The 12,900-nt window shown below is 37.9% G+C and overlaps 1 protein-coding gene across 1 annotated transcript; it reads right to left on the minus strand.

Moving 5' to 3' along the window:
• Window positions 1–222: 222 nt before the first annotated feature.
• On the minus strand, window positions 223–10,256 carry LOC132269662 (glutamate receptor 2.3-like). The gene is made up of 8 exons (XM_059770915.1): window positions 9,929–10,256; window positions 8,243–9,570; window positions 7,745–8,057; window positions 7,252–7,628; window positions 6,844–7,128; window positions 3,273–3,420; window positions 2,815–2,961; window positions 223–290 (listed from the first exon to the last, which is right to left on the minus strand). Exons 1-8 carry the CDS (start codon window positions 10,203–10,205, stop codon window positions 223–225), a joined length of 2,943 nt encoding a protein of 980 aa, XP_059626898.1. The 5' UTR covers window positions 10,206–10,256.
• Window positions 10,257–12,900: the final 2,644 nt, after the last annotated feature.

Below are 12,900 nucleotides of genomic sequence, written 5' to 3' on the forward strand. Positions count from 1 at the left end.
CCTCAATCCAACAAACAGGAGACCTACAAGGTCTACCATACAACGCCTCAAATGGAGCCATCTGAATGCTCGCCTGATAACTGTTGTTGTAGGCAAATTCAATAAGTCGAAGGTAATCCTCTCAACTACCACCCAAGTCAAGCACACATGCCCGAAGCATATCCTCCAAAATCTGGATAGTACGCTCCGACTGACCGTCAGTCTATGGATGTAACGTCGTACTCAGATGCAACGCTGAGCCAAATGCTGCTTAAAGTCCTTCCCAGAAATTCGAAGTGAACTTGGCATCCCTATCTGAAACAATGGTTATTGGAACTCCATGCAACCTTATAATCTCCTTCACATAAAGAACACCAAGCTTCTCTGCATTATCTGTTGCCTTAATAGGCAAAAAGTGAGTCGTCTTGGTCAATCTGTCAATGATGACCCATACGGACTCATTGCCCATTCGTGACCTTGGAAGACCTATCACAAAATCCATAGCAATATGCTCCCATTTCCATTGTGCTACAGGTAATGGTTGCAATAAACCGGCTGGTTTTTGATGCTCGGCCTTCACCTGCTGACAGGTGAGGCATCTAGCCACAAACTGTGCAACATCTTTCTTTATCCCGTTCCACCAATACTGATGTCTCAAATTGTGATACATCTTGGTACCACCTGGATGAACTGTAAAGCGGGAAGTGTGAAACTCCCGTAAGACGTCCTTACGACAAACCGTAGGAACCACCAACAAACCCTTGAACCGTAGACCCCCATCTGTATACAAGGCCCAATCTTTCACTGTCTCACCACTAGAGATCAAAGTGTGAATGACATCTAAATCCAGGTCCTGTCTCTGTGACTCAATCACTCGTACAACAAGAGTAGGCTGAGCCACAAGACTAAACAAAAAGGCCGGCTCACTGTCAACATCGTCATCAAAACAATACAATCCCGTCTCTGCCAAATCCTTAAGCATCTTCCACTTCCGAATAGCCAAACAAGCCAAAGTTCCACGAGATTTTCGGCTTAAGGCATTTGCTACCACATTTGCCTTGCCCGGATGATACTGCAAGTCAAAATTATAATCTTCCAAGAATTCAACCCATCTTCTCTGTCAATTGTTCAAGTCCTTTTGAGAGAAAAGGTACTTGAGACTTTTATGATCTGAGTACTCATCAAATCTCTCACCATACAAATAATGTCTCCAACACTTTAAGGCAAATACAATTGCCGCTAACTCCAAATCATGAGTAGGGTAGTTGTACTCGTGAGTCTTCAACTGTCGAGACCCATAAGCCACTACTCTACCATCCTGCATCAACACACACCCTAAACCATCACGTGAAGCATCACAATAGGTCACATAACCCAAGCCATGCTCAGGTATCACCAACACTAGAGCCGTAGTCAACCTTGTCTTCAATTCCTGGAAAGATGACTTACAGGCTTCATTCCATGTAAACTTAATCCCTTTCCAGGTTAAACGGGTCATAGACGCTGCCAAACGGGAGAAATCTTTCACAAATCTCCGGTAGTAACCCGCTAGACCAAGAAAACTACGGATCTCAAGCACATTCTTGGGTTGCTCCCAATTCAAAACAGCTTCAATCTTTGATGGATTAACTGACACTCCGCCTTCTGAAACAACATGTCCCAAAAACTTCACCTCTTGTAGCCAAAACTCACATTTCTCATATTTGACATACAACCGGTGCTCCTGCAAAATCTGTAAAACAATGCTTAAATGGATCTCGTGCTCCTCCTGAGATCATGAATACATAAGAATGTCATCCATGAAAACTACCACAAACTGGGCCAAGTAATCGTGAAAGACGCGGTTCATTAAGTCCATGAATGTCGTTGGAGCATTAGTGAAGCCAAAAGGCATAACAAGGAACTCATAGTGTCCATACCGTGTACGGAATGCTGCCTTCGGGATATCCTCATCCCTAACCCGCAACTGATAATAGCTAGACCTCAAGTCAATCTTGGAGAAACAACTGGCTCCCCTCAACTAATCAAATAAATCATCTATCCTTGGCAAAGGATACTTGTTCTTGATAGTGGCACGATTCAACTTCCAATAATCGATGCACAACCTCAAAGAACCATCTTTCTTCTTAGCAAACAAGACCGGTGCGCCCCATGATGACACACTCGGTCAGATGAAACCTTTCATCCTCAAATCATCAAGCTGTCTTTTTAATTCCTCCAATTCAACTGGTGACATACGATATGGTGCCATAGAAATCGGCACTGTACCGGGCATCAAGTCAATAGTAAACTCCACTTCTCGGTGTGGAGGCAACTTTGTCAAATCCTCCGGAAACATATCCAGAAAATCACGAACAACTGCAGGATAATATTCTTCCACAATATCATCCTCTTCGGCTATAAGGTTAGCCAAAAACTAATCACCACGACTCCGTCCACAAATTCCATAAAACGATGAAATGTGGGAATCACTCCGATCTCCCACAAAAAAGAAACAGTTTCCCTCGAGAGTACAAACTGTAACCCTTCCTCTGTAACAGTCGATCGTGGCATTAAAGGAAGCTAACCAATCCATCCCTAGAATGACATCAAAGCTAGTCATCTCCAGGAGGATAAGGTCAAACATAAAAGTCCGCCCAACTATCACAATGGAACAGTCCCTCACGACTCAGCTCAAAGACACTGAAACTCCAACTGGCGTATCAATACACAACGCCCGATCCATAAAACTGACCTCTAACCCCGATGTAAGTGCAAATGATGATGAAATGAAAGAATGAGATGCACCAGAATCAAACAAAACACAGGCCCAAGAACCAAACACTGGAAATATACCTCGGAGAACTGAAGATCCAGGAGATGCATCAGTCGGTGCAAGGACAAAGACATGCCCCTGCGGTGCCTGTGCCTGTGAACTACTAATCTGAACACCAGACTGTTGTGCCAACACAGTAGGAGTATCCCTCCTAGCTGGTCGTGAACCTTGAGAAGATAAGACAGTCTGAAACCTGATTGAACCGTAGCCGACTGTGACGGCCTCTGCCGTGACCCTCTGCCACTAGTGGTGCCTGCTCCTTGACTCGGACAGTCCCGAATCAAATGGCCCTGCTGGCCATACCCATAACAAGCTTTCGGAGCTGAAGAAACTGAAGTCAATCTCATGGGACAACTGGACTTGTAATGCCCAGGCTGCTGACATTGATAACAAACAACTCCACCCTTGTCAGATCTAACTAGCGTATGAGTGGTAGGAACAGATTGTGTAGATTATTGCCCCTGAAACTGAAATGAACCACCATTGTTCTTCTTCCAAGAAGATCCTTCTGAGGATGACCCTGCACCCCTCTTCTGCTTCCACTGTTCTCTTCTCGCATCCTTATCTCTGTTATCCGCTTCTAACATTAAAGCCCTTTCCACTGCTTTAGAATATACCTTGATGAACTGTACCATGATCAACGGCCTCATCCGATCATTAAGACCAGAAGCAAACTTCCGAGTCTTGTTAACTTCATCTCTCACCATTTCTGGAGCAAAGCGAGAAAGTGAAGTGAACTTGTTTTCATATTCTGCCACTAACATGCTCCCTTAGATAAGGTTATGAAACTAGTCTTGTAACTCCCATCTTTTGGAAAGCGGAAAGTACTTTTCATAAAACAATTCCTTAAACTTGTCCCAACTCATCTCCTCCACCTTGTACCGGTTCGTAACTGACTTCCACCACAGTTTGGCATCCTTAGCAAATTTATAAGTAGCTAGGATGATCTTCAAATGATCCTCCATCACATCCATAGAAGTCAATTGAGTTTCAACTTGCTCCATGTAGTCATCTGCTATCATTGGATCCGCACCGCCCTCAAACATAACCGGCATCAGCTGAGAAAACCCCTTAATAATCTTGAGACGCTTCTGAGTTGGCGTCTCCTCAACTTGAACTGTAGGTTGTGGTGCCGACTGCGACTGAGCAGCAATTGTTGCCCTCACGACATTTTGCAACAAACGATTCAACTCCAGTGCCACAGAACCTTCACCCACTTTGACGGGTGCTTCAACATTATCCCTCCTTGTGGGGATAACTCACAGGGGAATCAAGTCCCTAAGAAGTGTGTCCTCATCATTTAGCTCCTCCGGATTGGAGCTGGAGTTCTCGCCAATATCACCCCTAGTCGGTCTAGGGCCAACTTCCCCGATTTCCTCACACCGTGACATCATTCTATAAAACAAAGAAAACAATTCAATAACGATAACACTAAAGTCCAACCGTGAACAACCCAACGCAAAACGATACTGTACTAACATTTAGCATGTAATACTATGCAATGAACACATTAATATAGGCATATAAGCACATAAGCACGTAAGCAAGTAAACAATTAAGCATGTTTTTTCACATAACAAAACACTTTTCCAAACAAAGAAATAACAATGCAAATGACTTCCCAGACAACCCTAGGTAAGCCTCTACCCATCGTCCTAATGGTATTCGAACCATCGCTCTGATACCAAATTTGTAACGACCCTAGCTGATGCCAAAATTTAAAAAAAATTCGGCATAACCTCCCCTAAAAATGGGCCTTCAACAACCTATCCCAATACACAAAACACATAATATCATCCAGAATCTCATTGAACGTTCATTATACCTCAACATAGTTCCTCTCATGGTGGAACATCCACACGCCAATTAATCTAAATTATTATAATTACAGTCCCAAAATACATGGTTAAGATTTAAAGTCCCTGTCTTACAACGTTACATGATACAATTGCATGGAAACATATACCATAATTCCATTAGATTCATTTACATCAAACAAAAGATAAGTTCGTTCTTAAGTTATAAGGCCATGAATACTAACTTAGTTACATCCCCACAACTATGAATATACATAAAACGGTCAAAATACAAAATAGAAAACAACCTTCTAACAACTTTCAAGCTTGAGGTGGATTATCGTCCACCGGTTCATTTCCAAGACCTGAAAAAAATAATATAAATAGTAGGGTGAGCATAAAGCTCAATAGGTGACACTTAAGACACAATTCTTGTGTCCTTGTGAATCCAAACAAAGCATAGGCCAACGGGAAATAGGGATCATGCAAAATAGGGAATTAAAACAATATGCACGTCAATTCCAATTATAAACCATGCAGTGCAATGAAATGCAATGCATGCTAATGCCATTCCCCATTTTCATTCACCAAACCATTACTTTCAAATGTTAATACAGCCCTCCCTTTGTTAACTTCGCCGCGACACGAGAGGAGGATTGGCTATCGTCCCTAGACCTTTGGTAACCCCGCAGCGTCATCGAGGGGCCGAACAGCTCAACCACGCTAGGGTGACTCCCTAGTCCCCTCTAGGCTATATTAAGCTCTGACCCGTTGGTAACCCTGCAGCGACCGGGTTTATCAAACTATTTGACAAAACTTTTCTCCCAAAATTTCCCCCATTTTCATTTCAAGACAAATTATCCCATTTCATACATCCCAATGACATGTGCATGGATGTACATATAATCTCAATATTATGATAATGGGAAATTTGGCACAATCTAAATAAACATGTTCTCATTAGTCATTTTCAGCATGTTAACACATAGTGGGCATGATAAAACAACATCTAAACATATTTTACACATGAAACAAGTCATAATCAAGCTCTTGAAAATTCTCTAGACATCATTCATACAATCATGGATACAATTAACTCCCAATTAGACATGTTTGACACAACAAGGAGGTGTAATTCACAATAGAACAAGAAAGGAGTGGATTAAGATGCCCCTACCTCAAAATGAGCAAAATCCCTAGAAATGGGTTCTTAAATTCGAGCTCCCAAAGAGGATCAAAAGCTGGAATTTATGGTATTAGCACGTAGAGCTCGTTGTGCTCGTCGTTTTGTCTCAAACGGCACCTTAATCCGATAAGAGATGAGGGAGAAATCAAGAGATGAAGATTAAACCCAAAAAAGAAAAACAAAAGAAAGTCGAGAGAGAGAGATACAGACAGAAACGGGAGAAGAGAGAATCAGACTACAAAGCTTTCAAAAACGTGGTCTTATGACCACTTAAACATTAGTGGGTCCCATTTTTTTTTTTTTTTCTTTTCTCTTTTTCTTTTTCTTTTTAATTTACAGACATTACATTTCGGGTCGTGACAGAATGGCCATAATGGCCGTTGGCCATTTTAATGACCAAAATAAAAGGGGTGGGTCCCGCAAATAACTTTCCATTTTCCATTTTTATTTATTTTTTATTATTTTTTTATTTATTATTTTTTCTCTCTCTCTCTCTCTCTCTCTCTGGGCTAGCAGCCACTTGCTCTCTTCTTTATTTGATTCACAATATGCGCGCGCGCACATATATATATATCATAAACATTACAAGGTGAGAGCCTCAAACATTGTATTTCTCATTTGAATCTTACTCCATTTAATTTGTTCTGTGGCTTCTCTTGCTGCTCTTATTTTGTTACAATTATTTTTGGATGCTTAAATTATTTGCTTTGTTCATTCTGTATTTGCCATTAGATTGGTTGACAAAATATCAACTTTTGCTTTAATTTAATTTGGTTCTTGAATTCTTTGTATACTATATTATCCTTTTATTCATTCGTAGACAAGGGTTGGGACATGTTGGCACGACCCAGTAGTCGAAGCACTTCAAATTGATTAATCTTGAATTGGTTTCTACAATCATATTAAAACTACTACATAAAAGATACCTTAATATTCTTGTGTTCAATAATATTCCCAGACGTACTACTTCAAATTGATTATCTTGAATTGGTTTCTACAATCCTATTAGCACTTCTACAAAAAAGATACCTTGTTGTATACACTAATTTTCCCACAACTATGCCTACAAAGTAATACTTTATGACATTCCAATTTTCACAAAGCAAGTTGATCAAGAATATGACGAGAGCTAAAGCGGAACAGATCCCACTAATCAGAAATAAACCACTAAAGTTGTCGAGGTTCAGAACGTTTGGATTGTTGTTGGTGCTAGTCACTGAGTCTTGCTGGGCCATAGAAGATGACTCACTATTAAACCATGCCTTCTCCATCTTCACAAGCTTTCCTTCTTCTCTCAGTTTCATAATTGCCCTTGACATTTCACTAACCAACGGTGAACCTTTCTGAAAAACCTATCGCAAGACATCAACATTATTTTATATTTATTAGAGTTTGCATAGACATATGCATAAAGAGAGGAAATGTCCACATTATGCGTGTGTGTGGACGACAATTTGTTAAAGGCTGATACTCACAAAGGCAAATCCGTTGGTGGTAGATTCTGATGCAATCATGGCATAGTCATGGGGATATCTTGCGAAAAACGCCTTCATGTATGGGATCTCATCAACGATAGCATCAACACCACCATTTTTAGTTCCCCTTGACAAAGCATCGGCATATTCCTCAGGTGAATAATATGGTCTAAGTCTAGTGTCTTGAAAATTCAGGTTGCTGACAATATCTAGAGAGCCACGTTGGTATCCTATATAATTGTCTTTTGATGTTAGTTGTATTTGTTGGACGGTCAACAGTGAAGATAAAGTTGCAGTGTAGCTTGATGTTAATATAAGCACAACGAACACCCACACAATCACTATAAGCCTTGACAAATTGCTTGATAACTTTTCTCCTGCAGTGTCAAAAACACCAAAATTTTTGTTCTTAAAACTTTTCTGGAAGGTTAATTTGTTTTGTTCCAATACAATATATACCTTTACCAAAAAAAAAAATTACGAAAGAACTTACTATGAGCAAAAACAAGGGTTGAGAAGGAGAACCAAAAGACTGTTCCAATTTGCTGACCAGCCGAACCTTGAAATTCTTCATTTACAGAATGCTCGATAACCCACACAACAAAGCCGGTTAGGATAAAGAAAGCAGCACTTGTGAGCCATAGATTTGAATCAAGTGGCTTCAAGAAGATCCACATGTTCTTATTGCCAACCCTTGCAACCCTTGCTATTGTTCCAGCACCCAAGTCGGTAAATGGCATTGTAAAGTCGACATATAAAGATCTATTGGCCGTTATTGTAATATCCCCCACCACACCATCATAATTCTAATCCATTCAAAAATGCAACATACATAAAAAAAGACCACTATGCAAATATATATAAATAAGCTAACTAGTATGCTCTGTTGTGTGTGGATATGATGAGGTGATGCGTATGAAAAATGTTTCCCATACTAAATATTTGTGAATCATTCAGTTGTAATATTGTTCTACATTTTGAATTGAATTACCTGAAGATAGACCTGATATACAAGATCGTTGTAGTTTCCTGCCGGTTCCCCATTGGAATCCTCAAATGGAATGAACTCATATGATACATCACTTGGTAATGCATCAATGGCAGCCTTGAATACATCAATGCAGAAACCAGTGGCAGTTGTTGCATTTGTTCCAGGATCATGATGCACCTTTATCAAATCTTCGAACCCTTGCTTCACTGGAACACCAATTCTTAGCTTTTTACTATTCATTGGCATCAACCAACCTTTCGGAGTAGTTGAAGATCCTCCTGGCCAGATAATGGCTTCAAGACCACTAGTACTTGAAGACGTTGGATGCTTTTCACTAACAGTAGGAAACATTTCTCTAGTGATTCCATCAGTCAGTGTCCAAAATCCAACTCTTCTCTCCCCTTTGCCAAATACATTCACTATTTCAAATGCCCTAGAGATTAGTTTCCCGTTCATAAATTGGAACTCACCACTTAAACCCCTAAATCTAATTTGCAGTAATTCATTTAGAATTATTGAGCCACTTTGAGAAGCTCCAATGTTAGCTAAGTCCATCACATTCAATGCAACATTTTGCTTCTTAGTTTGAGAAATCTTATCCGTTACCCTCTCCACTGCCCTTGCTAGTGCCCAAATTGCATCATAGGCCCATAGGCCAAACACATTTAACTCAATCATCTCCATATTGGGTTTTTCCATACGAAATTTCCTTCTCCATCTTACAGTGAAGTTGCTGAGTTGGTACGATGATGGAATATGAGACTTGAATCCCAGAACCCCTTGCATAGACTCAATGAGTACTGAAGAATCCATTGAGTGCAAGAGGTCCATAGTCTTATCAGTAACAATCCAAGCATATCCTTCACTCATCATTCCTAACCTTTTGACATTTAAGAAAAGACGAGACGCTAGAGAAGGTGAAACATGCACAACAAATGTTGTTTGAGGAGTACTACTACTAGTGATATTATGGAGCTCTACAAGGATTTGTTCATCAGTGGCTGACGGAGAAATTGCACTCCTATAAGCAATGCGAATGTTTTTTTCTTGGAACGAATCGGCCAAATTTGATATGATCTCTCCCTCCTCATAAATAAGGATGACATTCGTCCATTGAAATGATTCTACAACGGAAGCAACACCATAAAATTCAAGGGTTTGGTCTTGTAAAAGTTGAACAAGGTATGGATATTCTGTTGGAGGAGTCCTAGAAAAAGAAAGGATAGGAACTTTGGCCTTGTCCCCCAATGCAGCCAAGAGCATCGCTTCAGGTGAGGTTCCTGGACCTATGATTGCTTGCACCTTCATATTCTCCAAAAGATCAAGAGCTGCATTGGGCAAATGAAGCAATTTACTTGATTAGTTAATGTCAATGTAAAAGCCTTCCAATTTCAAGCATGAACATAGACTTCAAGTTCAAAAATATCACTCTGAATTTTTTTTTATTTAAAAAATGATAGGTTTATGAAAAATGATATAAAATTCAAATCTTTTTTTTTTTTTTTTTTTGGCCAAAAGAAAGCCGAGTTGACTCAGGTGACCAAATAGTAGCATTTTCTTTTCTATGCATATGAGGCCATGCATGCCAATAAATAGTGAATGAAAAATGAAGAAGACAATTCAGAACAAAAAAGCTTAAGGTACCAATTCATTAAGATGCGCGTGGAATGAAAAATAGAGACTCACCGGCAGACAAAGCACGTAGGGGTTCTCCCTTGGAATCCCTGATGTGAAGAAGTATCCTTGTTGTGTAGTGTGTGTTAAGAGCATAAAAATCAGATATAGCCATGCTAATGCAGCTATTAACAACCTTCCCAACCAATGATCCCATATCCAGAATTACTCCAACCTGAATTTCCTTCACTACACTGATATTACTACTATGATTTGCGTCGATTTCTGCATTTAATTGATAGAGATGGCTCAACAATATTAGAAGTGAAATGAAGATATAGTTCTTCATCCTCGTCTTTCTGCTAGAGCAAAAATGAGTGCTTAATTATTTATAATATGAATCACTAATACTATTATGTAACTACTAAGAACTAATGAATTGCAAGTCTACCTGAAAATTGTGCCGTGTCTAGCGGTTCAAGTTAGTATAATAGTGTGCCGTGTGAAAAGTATAGTATTGCTGACCGGCCTTCAAAGAAAGATAACTTTGTCTTTGAAGTTTATTTTTTATTTTTTTAAAAAATAAAAATAAAAAAATTGAAACCAAAGACAATCTGAATTGATCTTGTAAAAGATTCACTACACAACAAATACATTAATTTTTTCTAAATAATCTAAGTCTTGCCTTTGTATTTCAACTACTTGAATGAAACACAACAATATGTTAACATGAGAGAGAGAGAGAGAATGAAAAAAAAGACTTGAATGTTCAATGATAGCTCATCGATCAAGAAAGGAAACAAAAACAATTAAAGAAGTATACATATATATAAACTAAAATTAAAAATGAAACGAGAAAAAGTCTTATATTATAAGTAGAAAAAGGAGAGTGCAGAGGAAGCAAGGACAAATAATCATATTAATTTAATGCTGCAATTGACTCTGGATATGGACATTTATCTGATCACTTGCAAAGTCACCAATGTCGACAATTCTACATTCACCTATTCTTGTTATGAAATAAAGAATTTGAAATAAAGAATCTCTTGTGACAGGGAAATAATAGTAATTATTATAAAAAATAAAGAATCTCTTTGACTTTGGTTGCTGGAAATAATTAGTACGGCATGAGAAAAGTCAATGCTAAAAAGTTTTTTAATAATTTTTCCTTAAACAACTTAGACACATGAATTATATTGTAAGTTCGTTTGAGGACTAGTTCAATATTTAAGGAGATCGTGTTCGTAATAGTATCAAGAAATCAAATGACAGGATGGTGTAGTTCAAGACATTTAAGCCTTTTATTATTATTATTTGACTCAATAGGTGCAAGTTCTAATGAAAATACTGTGAAATTTTTTATGTAGTGTTGAATCTATTGAATTGATTTGTCTTGTCATTGTTGTCAACAAAATGTAAAGTATTTATCTAAATTATTATTTTTCATCAAGCCTAACTATAAAGAACAAGTCCATACTTGCACTAATCTGTCTGAGAAACTATTACATGGTCAATCAAATGACAGTAATAATTTCTTCCTCTAGATCTCTCAGCAAATCACCCAATGGATTGACTGGTAGCCGTTGCAACGGCTATCTAGCACATCTTCCATTTGAACAAACATATGGGCTGATCTCCATTATATTGGGCTTGTCTTCTGGACTTCCTTCTATTGTAATACTTCATTACATTTATACCATCCTATAGCACTATTGGGCTTGTTGAGCCCAAGTCTCAATATTCCACCAATGTACATTTTACACGTCAATATACACTTATTTCACCATCCATGGGAAAAAATCAATAAAAATGTTTAAGGAGAAGCTAAAATACACCTTTAATTTCATAAAGCTAAAATACTGTTGCAGTTGATGCTTGTAATTTATGTGAGCTTTCATGACGCAAATTGCTACATGAATTATGAAAGTCATATATATATATATATATATATATATATATATACACATATATATTTCTTTCTTTTAAACAAAGAAACAACCTATTCCCTTCATATGATTCATAATTACTTGCTTCAAGATTTTACTACTTCTTGTGACAACAAGGTGAAGTAAGTTATTAACCCAAGCAATGAAAAAAAAAAAAAAGTGATTTGTGTCATAAAAAAAGGAATTATAAATTTTAACATTTTGTTGTATGTAGTTAAGGTTGTAACCCGAGCAAGAGGTATCACTCAAGCTCAACTTGACATATGAAATGATTAATTTTAACCTGATTATTCAATATAAGCTTAACCCATCTTTAAAATTTTAAACTCAAGTTGAGACTTAGGATTAGAAAGTCCCGTTATTTTGAGTTATGCTAATCTCCACAGTTGAAAATTTTGAATGATTTTATAAGTTAGTTTTAGTTTAGATTACTCTTAGGCACAATTCTTTTTTAAAAAGGCGCAAATCCTCTGAAGTTATTTTCCATGCGGTCCCTATGGTGCGCTGATGAGAGGCCTTGGTTTGGCCACGTCTAATTCTATTTATAATATGTGAGTCCAAAGCTTCACTTTCTCATCAAAAAAATGGGTTATTACTGGCCCCAGAAATAGATAAGGTTTTAATATCTCTGTAGCGAATTTAACTTACAATAACTTAGAAAATATTTAACATAGAGGATCCAAGTCGGTCAATTTTAGCTTTCTCTGACTTTCCACTCTTGCTGCTTGGTCCTCAAGGCTCGATTACTATATCGACGACTCAAACCCTGTTTACGTAATTCAACCCAAAATTCTGCCCACTAGGTGTGCTTCAATAGAGAGGTGACTAAGTTTCTGAATTAGAGGAGTTTTGCTTGATACAAACAAATTCTTAAAAGTTTAATTCTCTAAAATGTAGATCCTAGTGGCCAGATATACTAATAAATTGAGATTTAAATTAAGGAAGTAATCATAATTTAAGTATTATATACAATATATTTAAAATAAAAAAATATGTATAAAATAATATTAAAAATTGAGTTGGAGTTGGGTTCACTGGCACATCAATCCATAACCTAATCCTGATTATGTTGGAATTGAAAATATTCAATCCTAGTAA

Source organism: Cornus florida, unplaced genomic scaffold (genome assembly GCF_030987335.1).
Source record: "Cornus florida cultivar Cherokee Brave unplaced genomic scaffold, ASM3098733v1 CherokeeBrave_3.0.0_Hap2_Chr08, whole genome shotgun sequence".
In the NCBI taxonomy this organism is placed as follows: domain Eukaryota; kingdom Viridiplantae; phylum Streptophyta; class Magnoliopsida; order Cornales; family Cornaceae; genus Cornus; species Cornus florida.

What these genes read in the sequence shown, in the direction of transcription:
- LOC132269662 (XM_059770915.1), bottom strand. Translation starts at nt 10,205, where the DNA reads ATGAAGAACTATATCTTCATTTCACTTCTAATATTGTTGAGCCATCTC. An exon ending in TTGGAAGAAGAACAATGGTG is followed by an intron (nt 2,962 to 3,272) that starts GTTCATTTCAGT and finishes TATCTTCTCAAG; the next exon opens with GTTCACGACCAGCTAGGAGG. An exon ending in TGGATCTTCAGTTCTCCGAG is followed by an intron (nt 291 to 2,814) that starts GTATATTTCCAG and finishes TGTTTCAGATAG; the next exon opens with GGATGCCAAGTTCACTTCGA.